The sequence below is a fragment of the Ovis aries genome, chromosome 22 (genome assembly GCF_016772045.2).
Source record: "Ovis aries strain OAR_USU_Benz2616 breed Rambouillet chromosome 22, ARS-UI_Ramb_v3.0, whole genome shotgun sequence".
In the NCBI taxonomy this organism is placed as follows: Eukaryota; Metazoa; Chordata; class Mammalia; order Artiodactyla; family Bovidae; genus Ovis; species Ovis aries.
The window spans coordinates 46794924-46813751 of NC_056075.1; the positions used below are offsets into that span (position 1 = coordinate 46794924).

Genomic DNA, 18828 nt, shown 5'->3' on the forward strand with positions numbered 1-18828 from the left:
CAGTTTGAGATTCACCCGATTACCTCTAAATTTGTTGATCTGTTCAGCAATTGATGGATATTTGGGTAGATTCAAGTTATTGGCTGAAAACTCCAATCCTTTGGCCACCTGATGCAAAGAACTGACTCATTTGGAAAGACCCTAATGCTGGGAAAGGTTGAAAGAAAGAGGAAAAGGGGATGACAGAGGATGAGATGGTTGGATGGCATCACCAACTCAATGGACATGAGTTTGAGTAAACTCCGGGAGTTGGTGATGGACATGGAGGCCTGGTGTGTCGCAGTCCATGGGGTCGCAAAGAGTTGGACATGGCTGAGCTACTGAACTGAACTGAACTGAAAGTTATCGGCTATTTTGAATAAAGTTGTTCTGAACGTTAAAGCATATATTCTGAATATACGCTTTCCTTCCTTTTACTTAAATGTACAGGAGAGAAATTGCTGGGACATGCAGTGAAAGTGAAGTTTCTCAGTCGTGTCCAACTCTGTTGAGACCCACCAGGCTCCTCCGTCCATGGGATTTTCCAGGCAAGAGTACTGGAGTGGGTTGCCATTTCCTTCTCCAGAGGATCTTCCTGACCCAGACATCCAGTAAACGTACTTGACTGCTGAAGAAACTGACAAAGTGTTTTCCTAGGTGTCTGTTCCCATATGCATTCCCACAAGCAGTGCACGGTGTTTCCAGCTGCTTCGTGTCCTCGCCAACATTTGCTATCACCAGTGTTTTTAAAAAATGCCATTGTAACGAGTGCTGAGTGGTATCTCACTATGGTTTTGATGGTTTCACAAATATTAATGGTGTTGAACATCTTTTTATGAGCTTATTTTTTACCTGTATCCTTCCTTTGGAGAAGTATCTGTTTGAATCTTTTGCTCTTTTCTTAAATTGGTTTGACCCCTTTTTGTTCAGTTTTAAGAGTTTTTATATGTATATTTTGCATATAAGTCCTCTACTAGGTTTATGTTTTGAAAGCATTTTCTCCCAATCTCTAGCTTGCGTTTTTGTTTTCTTTATAGTATCTTTCAAAGAGAAACATTTTCTAATCTGGATGAAATCTAAGTACCAGTAAGGCAGAGGAGCCGGCTGGGCTACAGACCATGGGGTTGCAAAAAGCTGAACACGACTGGGTGACTGAGCACACAGACAAACACACACAGTAAGCACCGACTGTTTTAATTTTATGGATTGTACTTTAAATGTCTGGGCTTCCCTGTGGCTCAGCTGGTAAAGAATCCACCTGCAATGCGGGCTTTGCCTAACCCAAGATCGCAAAGGTATTTTCCCCCTGTTTTGTTCTAGAATATTCATGAATTCAGTTCTTACACTTAAGATTATTTTCTTATTTTGAGTTTTTTTCAAAATAGTATGAAGTAAGGGCTGAGAGTCATTCTTATACACGTGGGTATGCAATTGATTTCTTGAAAACAGTATCCTTTCCTTGGTGGATTGTCTTGGCGTCCTTATTAGAAATCAGATGACCACATTTGTTTGGGTCTCTTTCTGGATTCTCCATTATAAAGTCTGTCTTCCCAGCTCTGTGTCAACTCCAAGCACTATTGGTCATGCTGCTTTCCAGAGGCTCTTATCTGTGACTTCAGATACCTTCCTCCCACCCGTATGGACCAACCCTCAACCAAAGATTCGAGGGATGCTCTCTGCAGATCTTGAGAGCTTGTTTTTGATTCTTTCTCTCTCCAGGGTCTTAAACCAATCTTAGCCAGTTTTGCTTCCCCAGACTCTGATTTCTGCACCTCGAGGTGACTATTGGTTCTCCACGGCTTGCTCTCCTGCACCATGCCCTGCGGGTTCCTCCTTGGAAACTTCCTGATGCAGGGGTCAGTCGCACCTCATTCTTTTCTTTTCTCAGGAATGAAAGCCTGTATGTGGCCAGATGTCCAGTGTCTAGAAACCACCCTTTTATGTGTAATTTTCCGCTTTATTGCCGAGGGCCAGTCTGCTCCCCATTCTTCCATCAGGGTCAGAAGAAGCAGTCAGCGTTTTGCCCCATTGTCTTCCCCTCAAAATTTTGTACGTATTACTCTGTTATCTTTTAACATTGAATGATGCCATACAAGAGTCTGGGGTCAGCTTTGTTTCCTCTCTCTGATTATGACTTTCTTATTCTCATAGCATAGTTGCAAAAGTCTTTATTCATGAAATGCAGTTGCTTGGCCTGAATGTATTTTGTATAGATTGCTCTGTATCTCTTTTTACTTCTTATTCTGGGATTGTCTTTTCAATATCTTATTTGGTTCATTGCAGATACAGTTTTGTGGGTTTTTTTTTTTTTGTATCCTATTTCTGTATTCATTGAAATCCTACCTTGAGGCACACCAGTCACTCATGCATTGGGTTATCTTTGACCTCCACATCCACCATCTCTCCTAATAGCTTTGGTCTCTTTGTCTTCCTTTCCCTGCCTCGCTGTTCCTTTCTTCTCTGGGGCTAGCTCGTCTTTCAGTCAAGTCTTATTCCAGTTTATGTATTTAATCCCAAATCATGCAGTTTGGAGTTTCAGTTTGTCTCCCTCGCTCTAAAGCTTTCCTTTCATTTGGGTTTTCTTCTTTTGCCACCTCATCATTCATTTCTTACTTTAATAAACTCTTATTATAAATCCTTACATAGCGTACCAGTACCGTTAGTCAGTCAGTCGTGTCCAACTCATTGTGACCCCATGGACTGTAGCCCACCAGGCTCCTATGTCCATGGATTCTCCAGGCAAGAAGACTGGAGTGGGGAGCCATGCCCTCCTCCAGGGGATCTTCCAGACCCAGGGATCTGAACCTGGGTCTCCTGCACTGCAGGCAGATTCCTTACTGTTCCAGATACAAAAGGAATTCTTTACCATCTGAGCCACCAGGGAAGCCCTATATTAGCATAAGACAAGCAGAAAGAACAGTTCAGTGAACTGTGTGCTTTTCCAGCGGCAGGCAGTTCATTCGTCTTTGTTTCCTTTTGCTGTATATCTGCATACTTGCCTTGGCACTTTTTTTTTAAAATCTTGCTTATTTTTAACCTGGGCAGTTCTGTCCAACCATTGCTGTGCTCTAGTATGTCGCAAATGATTCCCTTGATATTTTTCTTACCTTATCTGGGGTCACTTTGTCTCATCTTCCCCAAGCTTCAGCTTTTGGCTGGATGACTTTCTTGCATTTTTGTTCTCACTAAATGCATCCAGGAAGAAAGAATGAACAGAGCTTTCACAAAATACGTAAATCAAGTTGACATAAGCTCACACACACCTCGGATAAGTCCATGCAAATCTGTGGCAGGGCCAGAGACCAGGGCACCTGTCTTGTTCTCTTTCCTGGCTAGGTTTCTTTTGGCTCTGCTCCTGAGTTCATGAACTTTCCTCCTTGTCCAGAACTTTCATCCTCTCAGCTTTAAACTATGGCAAAACAGAAGTAAAATAAATGCCTCTGTCCCAGAAGTCTCTTTGCATTTTATTAGCACTAATGTTGTTGCACACCTACATCCTAGAGTTGGGGGGAGGGGGGTCTTGTTACTGGAATTGCTTTAGGTTCATTGTGAATTTCAGTTCAGTTCAGTTCAGTCACTCAGTTGTGTCTGGCTCTTTGTGACCCTGTGGACTGCAGCGCACCAGGCCTCCCTGTCCATCACCAACTCCTGGAGTCCACCCAAACCCATGTCCATTGAGTCAGTGATGACATCCAGCCATCTCATCCTCTGTCATCCCCTTCTCCTCCTGCCCCCAATCCCTCCCAGCATCAGGGTCTTTTCAAATGAGTCACCTCTTTGCATCAGGTGGTCAAAGTATTGGAGTTTCAGCTTCAGCATCAGTCCTTCCAATGAACACCCAGGACTGATCTCCTTTAGGATGGACTGGTTGAATCTCCTTGCAGTCCAAGGGACTCTCAAGAGTCTTCTCCAATACCACAGTTCAAAAGCATCAATTCTTCGGCACTCAGCTTTCTTTATAGTCCAACTCTCACATCCATACGTGACCACTGGAAAAACTATACTTTGTTGGCAAAGTAATGTCTCTGCTTTTTAATATGCTGTCTAGGTTGGTCATAACTTTCCTTCCAAGGAGTAAGCGTCTTTTAATTTCACGGCTGCGATTTCCATCTGCAGTGATTTTGTGGCCCAGAAAAATAAAGTCAGACACTATTTCCCCATCTATTTGCCATGAAGTGATGGAACTGGATGCCATGATCTTAGTTTTCTGAATGTTGAGCTTTAAGTCAATTTTTTCACTCTCCTCTTTCACTTTCATCAAGAGGCTCTTTAGTTCTTCACTTTCTGCCGTAAGGGTGGTGTCATCTGCATATCTGAGGTTATTGATATTTCTCCTGGCAATCCTGATTCCAGCTTGTGCTTCCTCCAGCCCAGCGTTTCTCATGATGTACTCTGCATATATGTTAAATAAGCAGGGTGACAATATACAGCCTTGACATACTCCTTTTCCTATTTGGAACCAGTCTGTTGTTCCACATCCAGTTCTAACTGTTGCTTCCTAACCTGCATATAGGTTTTTCAACAGGCAGGTCAGGTGGTCTGGTATTCCCATCTCCTTCAGAATTTTCCACAGTTTCTTGTGATCCACACAGTCAAAGGCTTTAGTATAGTCAATAAAGCAGAAATCGATGTTTTTCTGGAACTCTCTTGCTTTTCCATGATCCAGCGGATGTTGGCAATTTGATCTCTGGTTCCTCTGTCTTTCCTAAAACCAGCTTGAACATCTGGAAGTTCATGGTTGTCATATTACTGAAGCCTGGCTTGGAGAATTTTGAGCATTACTTTACTAATGTGTGAGATGAGTGCAATTGTGCGATAGTTTGAGCATTCTTTGGCATTACTTTTCTTTGGGATTGAAATGAAAACTGACCTTTTCCAGTCCTGTGGCCACTGCTGAGTTTTCCAAATTTGCTGGCATATTGAGTGCAGCACTTTCACAGCATCATCTTTTAGAATTTTAAATAGCTCAACTGGAATTCCATCACCTCCACTAGTTTTGTTCGTAGTGATGCTTCCTAAGGGCCACTTGACTTCACATTCCAGGATGTCCAGCTCTAGATGAGTAGGAGTGATCACACCTTCATGATTATCTGTGTCATGAAGATCTTTTTTGTACAGTTCTGTGTATTCTTCCCACCTCTTCTTAATATCTTCTGCTTCTGTTAGGTCCCTAGCATTTCTGTCCTTTATTGAGCCCATCTTTGCATGAAAAGGTCTCTTGGTATCTCTAATTTTCTTGAAGAGATCTCTAGTCTTTCCCATTCTGTTCTTTCCCTCTATTTCTTTGCACTGATCACTGAGGAAGGCTTTCTTATCTCTCCTTGCTATTCTTTGGAATTCTGCATTCAAATGGATATATCTTTCCTTTTCTCCTTTATTTTTCGCTTCTCTTCTTTTCACAGCTATTTGTAAGGCCTCCTCAGACAGCCATTTTGCTTTTTTGCATTTCTTTTTCTTGGAGATGGTCTTGCTTCCTGTCTCCTGTACAATGTCATGAACCTCCATCCATAGTTCATCAGGCACTCTGTCTATCAGATCTAGTGCCTTAAATCTATTTCTCACTTCCATTGTATAATCATAAGGGATTTGATTTAGGTCATACCTGAATGGTCTAGTGGTTTTCCCACTTTCTTCAATTTAAGTCTGAATTTGGCAATAAGGAGCTCATGATCTGAGCCACAGTCAGCTCATGGTCTCATTTTTGTTGACTGTATAGAGCTTCTCCATCTTTGGCTGCAAAGGATATAATCAATCTGATTTTAGTGTTGACCATCTGGTGATGCCCATGTTTAGAGTCTTCTCTTGTGTTGTTGGAAGAGGGTGTTTGCTATGACCAGTGTGTTCCCTTGGCAAAACTCTATTAGCCTTTGCCCTGCTTCATTCCATACTCCAAGGCCAAATTTGCCTGTTACTCCAGGTGTTTCTTGACTTCCTACTTTTGCATTCCAGTCCCCTATAATGAAAAGAACATCTTTATTGGGTGTTAGTTCTAGCAGGTCTTGTAGGTCTTCATAGAACTGTTAAACTTCAGCTTCTTCAGCATTACTGGTCGGGGCATAGACTTGGATTACTGTTATTGAATGGTTTGCCTTGGAAACGAACAGAGATTATTCTGTCGTTTTTAAGATTGCATCCAAGTACTGCATTTCAAACTCTTTTGTTGACTATGATGGCTACTCCATTTCTTCTAAGGGATTCCTGCCCACAGTAGTAGATATAATGGTCATCTGAGTTAAATTCACCCATTCCAGTCCATCTTAGTTCACTGATTCCTAGAATGTCTATGTTCACTCTTGTCATCTCCTGTTTGACCACTTCCAATTTGCCTTGATGCATGGACGTAACATTCCAGGTTCCTTTGCAATATTGCTCTTTATAGCATCGAATCTTGCTTCCATCACCAGTCTCATTCACAACTGGATGTTGTTTTTTCTTTGGCTCCTTCTTTTCATTCTTTCTGGAGTTATTTCTCCACTGATCTCCAGTAGCATATTGGGCACCTACTGACCTGCAGAGTTCATCTTTCAGTGTCTTATCTTTTTGCCTTTTTATACTGTTCATGGGGTTCTCGAGGCAAGAATACTGAAGTGGTTTGCCATTCCCTTCTCCAATGGACCACATTCTGTCAGACCTCTCCACCAGGACCCACCCGTCTTGCAGCAGTAGGACCTTGTTTATCCAGTCTCTCTCTCTATATATATATATATGTGTGTGTGTGTGTAATACTTGGCGTCTGCTCACCCCAAACTCCCACTTCACCCTCTCCCCCCTCTCCCTTGGCAACCGCAGGTCTAATCTGCATGTCTGTCTGTTTCTATTTCTTAGATAAGTTCCCTTGTGTCATATTTTAGACTCCACAAGTAAGTGATATCATATGCCATTGGTTTTTCAAAGAGTTATTTTTTAAAACATAAAAATCTTTCTTAACATTGTGATGTTTCATACAACTAAATATTTAAAAACCAAATTTCTATCCTGCTTTAGTAGCTGATAAGAAGTGGTCCTCTATCTCCTGTTTTTTGAGAAACTTTACTTGGTATCTCAATTCTGTATTATATTACATTACCAACATTTTCCTTGGTTCCTGAAGCAAACCAAAAGTAAGGCAAAAACTAAGCAAGAGAGTTCCAGAAAAACATCGATTTCTTCTTTATTGACTATGACAAAGCCTTTGACTGTGTGGATCACAAGAAACTGTGGAAAATTCTGAAAGAGATGGGAATACCAGACCACCTAACCTGCCTCTTGAGAAACCTGTATACAGGTCAGGAAGCAACAGTTAGAACTGGACATGGAACAACAGACTGGTTCCAAATAGGAAAAGGAGTACGTCAAGGCTGTATATTGTCACCCTGCTTATTTAACTTATATGCAGAGTACATCATGAGAAACATTGGGCTGGAGGAAACACAAGCTGGAATCAAGATTGCCAGAAGAAATATCAATAACCTCAGATATGCAGATGACACCACCCTTATGGCAGAAAGTGAATAGAAACTAAAAAGCCTCTTGATGAAAGTGAAAGAGGAGAGTGAAAAAGTTGGCTTAAAGCTCAACATTCAGAAAATGAAGATCATGGCATCTGGTCTCATCACTTCATGGGAAATAGATGGGGAAACAGTGGAAACAGTGTCAGACTTTATTTTGGGGGGCTCCAAAATCACTGCAGATGGTGACTGCAGCCATGAAATTAAAAGACGCTTACTCCTTGGAAGAAAAGCTATGACCAACCTAGATAGCATATTCAAAAGTGGAGACGTTACTTTGCCAACAAAGGTCGGTCTAGTCAAGGCTATGGTTTTTCCTGTGGTCCTGTATGGATGTGAGAATTGGACTGTGAAGAAGGCTGAGAATTGATGCTTTTGAACTGTGATGTTGGAGAAGATTGTTGAGAGTTCTTTGGACTGCAAGGAGATCCAACCAGTCCATTCTGAAGGAGATCAGTCCTGGGATTTCTTTGGAAGGAATGATGCTAAAGCTGAAACTCTAGTTCTTTGGCCACATCATGCGAAGAGTTGACTCATTGGAAAAGACTGTGATGCCGGGAGGGATTGGGGGCAGGAGGAGAAGGGGATGACAGAGGATGAGATGGCTGGATGGCATCACTGACTGGATTGACATGAGTCTGAGTGAACTCCGGGAGTTGGTGATGGACAGGGAGGCCTGGCATGCTGCGATTCATGGGGTTGCAAAAGTCAGACATGACTGAGTGACTGAACCGAGCTGAACTGAGGTGAATACTAAATCATTCCATGAGTGAAAACTTTCTGTGGATTACAGATACTTACTTCACGGTGAAATAAAATTAACTCATTTCTTTCTGCTAGAAATCTGTTGAAGGTCTTCAAGTTTCTCTAAGAAGTAGAGGGGGAAATACACTTTTTCCAAAGCATAAAGCTCTATGATTTTTTGAATGAGGTCTAGGTGGGAGTTCCACGCATCACTTGAAGCGGGTCATGGAAGGTGTTGAATTGTTTTATTGTTTGGCTTTTCAGTGGTGTTTACTCCAATTTCTAGATGTCCATTTACTTAAGGGATTGACTCCAACTTTTTTAATCGTATAAGAAGTAATTAAGCAATTTGTCATTACAGGTGGACTGTCCACAGCACTCATACTCACATATGTGAAAACTTATCTCCAAAGAATCACAGAGAGAGAGAGAGAGACACTGCTCATCTGTTTTTAAAAAACAACCTGTATAGTGCACAAGAGAGATAAGCTCTGCATAGCGCTCTGTGATACCCTAGATGGGTGGGGTGGGGAAGTGGGAGGGAGGGTCAGGGGGGAGGGGGTCTACGTCTACATGGAGCTGAGTCACTTGGTTGTTCAGCAGAAACTAACACAACATTGTAAATCAACTATACTCCAATTAAAAAAAAAAAAACCTATATGGTGACCAAGAATTCTATATTCATACATGCTCTCATATACCCAGAAATGACATATGAACACATACACGCCACAATGCATTAGAAAGTGACCGGGAATAACCTGTGTGGTCTACAGCAGAAGCAGAATTAAACACATTCTGGGGCACCACATCTTGCTCCAGTGGCTAAATGAACAAAGCAAGTCTAGAAGTTCCCGTGTGGAAAAATACCCATATCATGCGACTTAGGTAACAGAAAATCCATATGCATATATGTTTACTCTGGAAGGACAGACGAGGAACTGGTAACTAAGTTTGTCTCAAAAAAGGTGAACTGGTTGTCTGGGGAATAAGGAAGCAAGGAGACTTAGATTCTTCATTTTTATGCTTGTTGACCCTTTTTCATTTTGAGTCATGCGTGTGTGTTCCTGATGTTTTACGTATAAAGTTAGCGGCTATTTAAGGGCTTCCCTGGAGGCCCAGACAGTAAAGCGTCTGCCTGCAGTTCGGGAAACCAAGGTTCCATCCCTGGGTCAGAAAGACCCCCTGGAGAAGGAAATGGCAACCCACTCCAGTCCTCTTGCCCGGAAAATTCCAAGGATGGAGGAGCCTGGCATGCTGCAGTCCGTGGGGTTGCAAAGAGTCGGACCTGACTGAACAACTTCACTTTCACTTTCAATTGCTGTTCAAATAACAGAACCACTGAACTTTACTAAAGTAACTGCAGTTCTGAACAGCATATAACATGAAATTTGAACGGCCATATATCTGTGTGTATTTGTTGCTAAGCTATGTCCGACTTTTCTGCGACCCCACGGACCCTATAGCCTGCCAGGCTCCTCTGTCCAGGGGATTTCCCAGGCAAGAATACTGGAGTGGGTTGCCATTTCCTTCTCCAGGGGCTCTTCCTGACCCAGGAATCGAACTGAGTCTCCTGCTGCAGGCGGATTCTTCCCCATCTGAGTCACCAGTGTTTGTTCATTCATTCAAAAGCATTCACTCTGACACTCTGACCATTTACGGTGATTGATAGGTGTTAAAGACGCAAAAACGACTTAGACTCAGCCTTGGGGGAAGGGATCCATACAGACAATTACAAAACAATGCAACACAATTTTAAAATAAAGGAAAGAAGGCCAGTCTTCCTAGGCTTTCCAGGGCCCTGGGCTTCCCAGGTGATGCTAGTGGTAAAGAACCTGCATGCCGATGCAAAAGACGCAAGACATCCAGCTTCGATCTCCGGGTTAGGAAGAGTCCCTGGAGAAGGGAATGGTGACCCACTCCAGTGTTCTTGCCTGGAGAATCCCATGGACAAAGGAGCCTGGCAAGCTACAGTCCGTAGGGTTGCAAAGAGACACGACTAAGGTGACTTACCATGCACGCATGTATTCTAGCCCTACAGTAAGGATTTTACAGACCTATTCTAACAAAAGATTTAACCAGTGTTGCATCCAGCAAATGATTAAAAAAAAAAAAAAAAAGACCTGCAAAGAAACAGGAAAATCAATAAGGACCAAAAAACTCAATAGATGCACACTCAAATACACAGATGCTAAAATTAGCCAAGAATTTAGAAGTGCTATAATGAATATATTAAAGGGTTTAAAGGAAAAGCTGAAAACAATATGAAGAACCTTAGCAAAGAAATAAAAATTAGTTTAAAAATAATCAAATAAAAATTCTAAGACCTAAAGACAGAATATCTGAAATGAAAATTTCTCCGGAAGGATTTAAGAGAAGATTAAGCACTGTAAAAGAAATGATTGTCAGGCTTAAATACATAGCAGTAAAAACTGGACAAATTGAAACAGACAGAAGAAAAAAGTCTTAAAATTTAAAGAGCTTCAGGGACCTATGGAACAATGTTAGGAGATATTATGTACACATAAATGAAATCCCCCAAAAGGGGGCATGCAGAAAACATTTTTGAAGAAATAATGGCTGAAAAGTTTCTAAATTTGATGAAAACTGTAAACTGATATTAAAACCTGTAAGATATACTTTATGAACCAAGAAGCAGGACTAATCCTAAGTGTGAAAGAGACAAAGAAAACTGCACTAAGATGTAATTTAATCAAATTTCTAAAAAAATCACAATGAGAAAATCTTTAGAGAGAGGAAAAAAATATATATTCCCTAAATTACAGGCAATATAGGTAATATACCAAATCTTTGAGGAGATTTTACTGGGTGAAAGAAACTAGAAATGGAAGCGTATATACACTATGATTCCATTTATATGAAGATCTAGATCATATTAAGCTATTTATGGTAACAGACATCAGAACAGGAGCTACCTTTAGCAGAAGTGGAGAATTTTCAGGGAAAAGGCACGAGAGAAATTTCTAGAATGATATGTTCATTATCTTGATAGATGAGTTTGTCTTCATTCATTAAATTGAATGTTTGTTGTTGTTGTTGTTCATCAGGGTTTTTCCAAGGAATCGACTCCTCGCATCCGGTGGCCAAAGTACTGGAGCTTCAGCTTCAGCATCAGTCCTTTCAATGACTATTCAAGTGTTGATTTCCTTTAGGATTGACTGGTTTGATCTCCCTGCTGTCCAAGGGACTCTCAAGAGCCTTCTCCAGCACAATTTGAAGGCATCAATTCTTCAGCACTCAGCCTTCTTTATGGTCCAACTCTCACATCTGTAGATGACTATCAGAAAAACCATAGCTGTTACTTTACAGACCTTTGTTGGAAAAGTGATGCTTTTTAATATGCTGTCTAGGTCTGTCATAGCTTTCCTTACAAGGAGCAAATGTCTTTTAATTTTGTGGCTGTAGTCATCATCCACAGTGATTTGGGAACTCAAAAAAATAAAATTTGTCACCGTTTCCACTTTTCCCCCATCTATTTGTCTTGAATTGAAGCTATGATACTTTGGCCACCGGATGCAAAGATGAAAAGACCCTGAAGCTGGGAAGGATTGAAGGCAGGAAGAGAGGGAAAGACAGAGGATGAGATGGTTGGATGGCATCACTGACTTGATGGACACAGTCTGAGCAAACTCCGGGAGATAGCGAAGGACAGGGAAGCCTGGCGTGCTGCAGTCCATGGGGTCACAGTCGGATACGGATTAGCAACTGAATGACAGCAATGGGACCAGATGCCATACTTTTAGTTTTCTGAATGCTGAGTGATCTCTATAACACACGATGTATTATTCACCAACACAAAGTAATCCAAGGTGGGAAAATGGGGTTAGAATGCTGTAAGGACCTAGAGAAGAGAATTATTGGTTTTTCTGGGATAATAGAGGAAACTTCCAGCAACGGGCCTGGCCTTGTGAGTTCACTGGTTAGTCAGTGTGAACACTTGGGTATAATTTGGGAAAAGAAGAGGAATAAGGATAGATGGGCAGTGTGAAAATGGAAGATTCTGGATCCCCTAGGGCTACTCATTCTGGCACATTCTAGAGACTGGAGTAGCCAACCTGAACTGCTTCTGTCCTGAAACCAGCCCTCCTTCCTGCCCCTGCTCTGCAGTCAACGATCACCAAGGCCTTCTGCTTTTTTCTCTGAATGCTGGGTGATTTTACGTTCATGCTTCTGGTCGATGTTTAAGCACAAGCTCATTTCTCTCTACAGACCCAAGTTTGCCTTTTTTTGGCTTCTTCTAGAGACTATTTCTGGCCTCAACATCTTAACGTTAATTGGCATCTGTTGAGCCCTTAAAGCGTGACAAGCATTATCTGGGTTGCTGCAGAGAAATCCAGAGGCCCTGTCCTCCAGTAAAATGGAAGACACACAACCACAGTTCGTCTCACCAGTCTCAGGAAGACTGTTTCCAGCTGTGTTTTAAAGGAAAGGGGCTGCAGGGCTTGGGGAAGAGGAGGAGGAGGGGAGACAGGCAAGAGGAGAGCCTGCGTGGGGCGGAAGACAGTTTAAACAGGAAGTGCACTGAGGGTTAAAGAGGAAGCTGGGTTGGTAAGAAGGGCCGTGTTCTGGAGTCATAAAGATGAGAGTGCATAGGTGTTCAGGATGGCAAGAGGCTGGGGGTGGCCCTCAGAGCCTCAGGAATAAGGGAGCTGACTCTGATGTCAGGAGGGGCGGAAGGAAGATGGATATGGAGGGTCAAAGGGCTTCCAAAGGGAAATCAACATGACCCTGGATCCATGCCTCTGACAACACACTCTTGTGTGACAGCGATGAATGTCTTTAGACTTCAGAGGTTGAGGGAGATTGCTTAATTCCAGGAAGCATCCTTGGGGTCCCGCAGAGATGACATTACTGGGAGAGCGGGGCCATCTGCCCCGCGCCGTGTTCCCCCGGCTGTGGACTTTCCAGTAGCAGATGTCTGACAAAGGCGACTTGTCCTCTCATCTTGCATCACAGTCTCCGCCTCTGCAGCCCTGCAGTGTTAACAAGCAAAACTGTGCTCATCAGGGTTTGAAACGATCACCTCCTGTGCGGAAGTCTGGCTCTGGAGGCCACGGAGGCTGGGAATTGACTGCTGGGCGGAGTCACTGGCCTACCTGGCCCTACCTGACCTGGGCTGTTCCCCCCAGGGCACGCTCTGGAGGCAGCCAACTGCCCTGCTGGGCTCCAGGGTGACCGGGCTGCCTGGCACTGCAGCTGGGGCCCTTCTGCCTCTGATCTGTCAGTCCACAGGCTTTTATTGGGAGCCTCCCAGCTATGGTGTTGTGTCAGGAGCTGGAGATGGAGAGGTGATGGAGACAGGCACGGCCCCGAGGAGGGGGAGGGGCGGGAGGGAGGAAAGACTGACACTCAACAAGGGAATCAGTGTATTCCCAACAAGGGGATACACCTTGTGTGTGTATTCACATGCAGAGCAGAAGGGAGTGGTGCAGGGTCATTTCCCAGAGGCGGTCAGGAGGAAGGTGCAGGCCAGGTACCAAGGCAGGGAGTCCCAGGTGGGGAAGAGCTGGACTCTGACCCTGAGAGAGGGTGCTGGGGGGCTGGAACCCAGGGCCCGGGAGCTGCTGAGAAGTTAGGCAGAGCTGCCCAGCAATATGGCTTTTATTCCAAATGGAAGCTTTTAAGCAGAAAACTGGCAGGGCCTGGTTTCATTTGTAGGGAGTCTCCCTGGACGGTGTGCTTAGAATGGACTGCCTAAAAAAGAATGAGTCTGGAGTTGGAGGACCCTGCAGTCATCAGATGAAGGTGGCGGAGCGGAAAGGAGGGGACACAGTCAAGAGGCACCACGGAGCGAGACAGGACCTGGACGTGGGGCTGTGTTAGAGGTGGGATGTGAGGGGGAGACAGGAAGCCTGCGGAGAAACAGAGTCAGAGCAAGGGCTGGGTCTGCCTGGCAGACAGCCAGGAAGCCAGAGCGTGGAGGAGAGGGCCACACAGACTGTGCTGTTTTGGAGCTCCCTGCATGCAGATGGTATTTAAAGCCCTGGCACCAGACAAGATCCCCAGGGACAGCATGGGCAGAGCACCGAGTTCAAATTCTGCACTCTTTCACCTCTCTTTACGCCATGTGGAAGAGATATATGGCATTGCAAACGGTCCCAGCCAATAGGTGGCCACCCTCCCCAGCCTTTGGAGTCCACAGCTCTGTCCAGAACAGGTGCCAGGGGTCCCAGGAGGTGTCTGCTGGCTACTGATGCAGGCAGGGTACCGTGCCCTAAGTGTCACCTTCTCACCATTGGTTCCGCCATTCACAAGCCCTCCAGAGTGAGGTCCCTGCAAGGAGGATGCATTTCCCACGTGAGGGCTGGAGCCTGGGGCTCACCTGGAGGGCACAGCACCAGGGCTCAGAACCAGGCTGACACAGGCGTCCGTTCTGCCCTTCCCCGTGGGAGTTCCTTCACTCTGAAACTCCTCCAAGGAGCTTTCAGGAAGTCTTCTGCAAAGCAGTCCCTGAGAACGCCTGGTTCAGACCCTTCCTGGTAGTCCCTTCTCTTCCTGTGCCTGCAGGTTACTGACTTAATGACAAGCACACGCCTGCCTGCTAAGTCCTGTTCAACCCTGTGCGACCCCACGAGCCGGGCTCCTCTGTCCCTTCTTGTCCAGCCAAGAATACTGGAGTGGGTTGTCATGCCCCCCCTAAGGAGACTGTCCCCATCCAGGGATCGAACCCTTATTTCCTGCATCGTGAGCAAATTGAGCCCAGTACAACATCCACCCAGCGCTACCATTCCTCCCTCTTTGCAGGGAGGGAGACAGCAGCTCAAGAGATTTCTGGGCTCTCCTAGGTTCTGGGCGCCTGCCCTCTGCCCTCCTGAAACAAGGGCATGACCCAGAGCGGGTGTCCAGGCACTCCAGTCCCTGGTGCCCAAGACCAAGGCTGAGAAGGAAGAGCCTTTCCCGCTTGTAAGAGGGTCACACCCTGATACCGGCAGTTCGCCCGGGTCCAGGCAGTGGGGCCGCGCGGCCAGGGTCCCCGCGCGTGGGGCGGCCGCCTGGGTCAAGGTCCGGGGCGGCGGCCGGTCCCCGCGGGGCGGGCCGGGTGCGCTCCCCGCGCCGGGCACCAGGCGTCGCCTCCGCTCCTCGCTGCGCCGGCCCCCGCCCCCGCCGCGGAGCCCGAGCCAGCGGCGCGGAGGAGGCGGCGGCGGCGGCGGCGACCCGGCCCCACAAATTTCCTGCTCGGCGGCGGCGGCGCGGGCGGCGCCCGGACCCCGCGGCCTCCGCGCGTCCCCACGAGCCTCCTGCGCGCCCGGCGGGGACGGCGGGGACGGCGGGGCGCCCCGGAGGGCGGCGGGCGGGCGCCCCGGGAGATGCGGAGTCGCCGCGGCGGCGGCGGCGGGATCGGCGCGAGCGCCCCGGCTCCCGGGAGGTGAGTGCGCGCGAGGGTGCGCGGACCGGGGGCCCCCCCGCGAACCCCTGCGGGTGGCCGTGCGCCCGGGGCGGCCCGAGCTGGCCGGGGACACACCGCCTCGGCCGACGCCGCGGGAAGGAGGGGCCGCGCCCGGGTGCCGGGTCCCGGAGCCGGGTCTCTGCCGGCCCGGGAGCTTGCCCGGTGCCGGCGTCTGGGGGAGAGCGCGAGCCCGGCCATCGGGCCCCCCCGGGGTGGTCCCTCCCCAGCCCAACTTGGCGAGCAGGTAGGCAGCTCTCGCGGGCTCCCTCTGGGTAAACGGACCAGCAGAGTGAGTGTGCCTGCGGGTGGCGATGGCGACAGGGCGAGGTGTGTGAAGGCAGGCTGGACCCAGAGGGGGTGCCGGCGCGTGTGTTGGGGGCTGCAGCACGCAGGAGTCAGACCCGAGCCTTCGGAGAAAGTGACTCCGAGTTGCAGCAACTCCGCGAGCGGCGTGGGCTGCTGTCCGGGCGCCCCTGGCCTTCCCACGGAGGGCAGGGGAGTGGGGTGCCGCTGTGGGGCTTCAGAGATGCGGCAGGGAGCGCTGGGGCAAGTGGGCGCTCCCCTGTGGCCCAGGCTGGCCCACGGTGTCCGCGGGGTGACCTGTCAGAGCGCCTGGGCCGGAGCGCAGCACAAAGCCAAGGCTGCCAGCTCCCCGGGACCATCTGGGAAGGGCTGGACAGCCCCTCGGATGGAGAGGCAGAGCCAAACCTGGAGCGATCGCGCTGAACTTGACCTAAATTCCTTCCTGGCTCGGCAAGCCTTTTTAGAAAGGTGAAACAATTGTGCTCGCAGAATTTTGCCGTGGATCTCAGATGAGGACCACTCTACCAGAGTTCCTACCTGGGAAACTCCAGGAAAGAGGATTGTGGCTCAATTGTGCTCTAGAGAGAAAGGTGATGGGGTGGGATAACAACCAGCAAAGGCTGGTCAGGTGTTTCAGAAGTTCCCTGTACCACTGTCCAGCCAGCTCCTGACCCTGGGTGTCCCTTGACCTGGGGTGCCTGGAGGTCTTTGTGTCTCAAAGGTTAGTGAAATCCTGATTCTGCAAAATAAAGACCTATGCCTATTTCAACTGTGAGTGGGGTGGGATGGTGGGGTGAAGGGAGCGCTGAGCCTTTGCAGAACCAGAGCTCTCAGCCAAAGGAGGGTGCAAAGGGATGGGCGTGGGTGTCCTGACAGCGCGGTCACTCAGCCTTCGTGGCCTGGGGCAGTGCTCTGTGTGCAAAGAGCGTTGGGAGTCCAGGCTTTCTGAGGATAGGCTCGGAGGCTTTGGGGAGCAAAAAGCCAGGTGGTGACAGTGGGACAGGCCCTTCCCAGAGGTGGCACTGCCTCTGACCGTGACCTCTGGCCTTTGTTCACTGGTGTCAGCCATGCTTGTGAACCAACCACTGCCCCCTCACCCCTACCCCGGAAACGTTGCGCATGTCAGCAAGAGCTAAGATCTAGATTTGCTCGTGTAGTAGGCTGGGTCTTTGGCTGAATCCAGACGGTTTTAGATGTAAAACCGTAGCCACTCAGCGCCCCCAGCCACGTGGGTGGTGGGCACTGAATAAAGAGGTCCTGTGACTGTCACTGGGAGGCCTCTTGTGGAGGCTCAGAGGGTGTGGAGCTGCTGGCAGGTCCACAGCCCTGCGCGGGGGCCACTTCTCAGCTTTATGGAGGGACCTCCCCCGGCCCTGAGATGACCTGGCCGGTGCCCCAAGGAAGCCAGCGGATGCCTTCCGGAGCTCCGTGTCCTCATGCTTTACCCCTCCCGTCCATCCGTGTATGTGTGTGTGTGTGTGTGTGTGTGTGTGTGTGTGTGTGTGTGTGTGTGTGTGTGTGTGTGCGTGCGCACAAATTGTCCACCCGGAGAGGGGCTGCAGTGGCCGTGGAGTGGGGGCCCAGGGTCCCTTAGAGGGGGCGTGTTGAAGGCAGATGTGTGAGGAGTTGACCACAGTTGATGGTTGGTGGTGGAGCTGAAACATGGATATGGATCTCCTCTATGCTGCGCTTGCCCGCTTTTAACAAAACTCCCTCCTTCCAGGTCAGAAGCATGTCCTGTCCTAGGCCCGTCCTCTGCGAGTCCGAGGCTCAGGCACCCACTTGACATTTCTTCTGGGATGGCAAATGCCCCCAAACTCAACACGTGTCAAGTCGCACCTGGGACCTCCCACCCAGCCCAACACCGCCTAATGTTTCCTTTATTCTAATCACACCAGCCTCCATCCTGCTGTGGGAAGATGGGCTGGATTGTTATTTCCCCAAGGAAAATGCTGTGTTCTCAGCACCCAGCCAGGCATCTGACAGGAGGCTCTGGAAACTCATCTGTGGATGAATGGAAACATTTTAGGAACTGGTCTGAGGATGTAGAGGTGTTTGTGTGTTTTTAGGGGATGTCTGTTGTAGTTGATAGGCAGCCACCCTTTTTTTTAAACATTGATGGAGAGAGAAGAGACGCCTGCCTAGGGACCAAACAGCCAGTGCTTCTAGAGATGCTGAACGTACTTGCTAAAATGACCGTCTGACTTGGACCAAAGCGAACTCAGATGACCTCCCCAGGAGGCAAGTTGCAGAGCAGTCGGGACACCATGGAAGTCACTTTCTGTTCCTTTATTTGACACGTCTTTTCCATTTATAATGTTTGAGTTACCATTATAGAGGTTTTGCTGTCACAACAGGAACAAATATATCCATTAAGATAAAGACTGGCCTTCTTAATATTTGATGATCACTAGGAAAAACCTGTGTGTTCCAAGTTCACCTTCACTCCTTGCCTTGACATGCTGCCTTCTAGTGAACCCATGGGTCCATGCTCCCTGAAGGCACCCCCAGGCTTTCCAGATCCTCGAAGGTAGAGCCTGCTCAGCCTCCTCATCTGAATCTCCTTCCCCCTTATCTCCATCTTTGGGACTCCTACCCGTACCTCAAGGCCCACTTCAAATGCCTGGGTCTCCACAAAGCATTCCTAACCCCTCTACCTGAGGTCATTAGTGTTTGCAGAATCCACTCTAACAGATGCATAGCATACCTTTTGTATTCCATCCAAAGTGCTCTTTCAAGTCAATGCAGCAAGATATGCCAGTTAACTTTTTTTGTGTGATAATTTGAACAAGGATGTAAGATCTGTGTGATTTAGTATTCTAATCTCATAACATGAGCTGTGCGCCTTGAACCAATCCGTTCTTTAACACACACCATTGACTCTTGAGTGTTAGAGTGGCCTGGGAG

At 47.5% G+C, this 18828-nt stretch overlaps 1 protein-coding gene across 4 annotated transcripts in view; it reads left to right on the plus strand.

The window, feature by feature from the left end:
- Positions 1-15460: 15460 nt before the first annotated feature.
- The window catches only part of PTPRE (protein tyrosine phosphatase receptor type E), a 179630-nt gene continuing 176262 nt past the window's right edge, over positions 15461-18828 (plus strand). For 3 of the 4 annotated variants that reach the window (XM_027960450.2, XM_060404826.1, XM_060404827.1), the window contains exon 1: positions 15461-15597. Coding sequence is in view for 2 of the 4 variants with exons in the window: in XM_060404826.1 (XP_060260809.1) it covers positions 15539-15597 (59 nt within the window). In the remaining 2 variants the exon portion in view is untranslated. Of the gene's footprint in view, positions 15598-15689; positions 15863-18828 lie in introns of those variants that run through there. The other variant, XM_060404828.1, reaches the window with a different exon arrangement.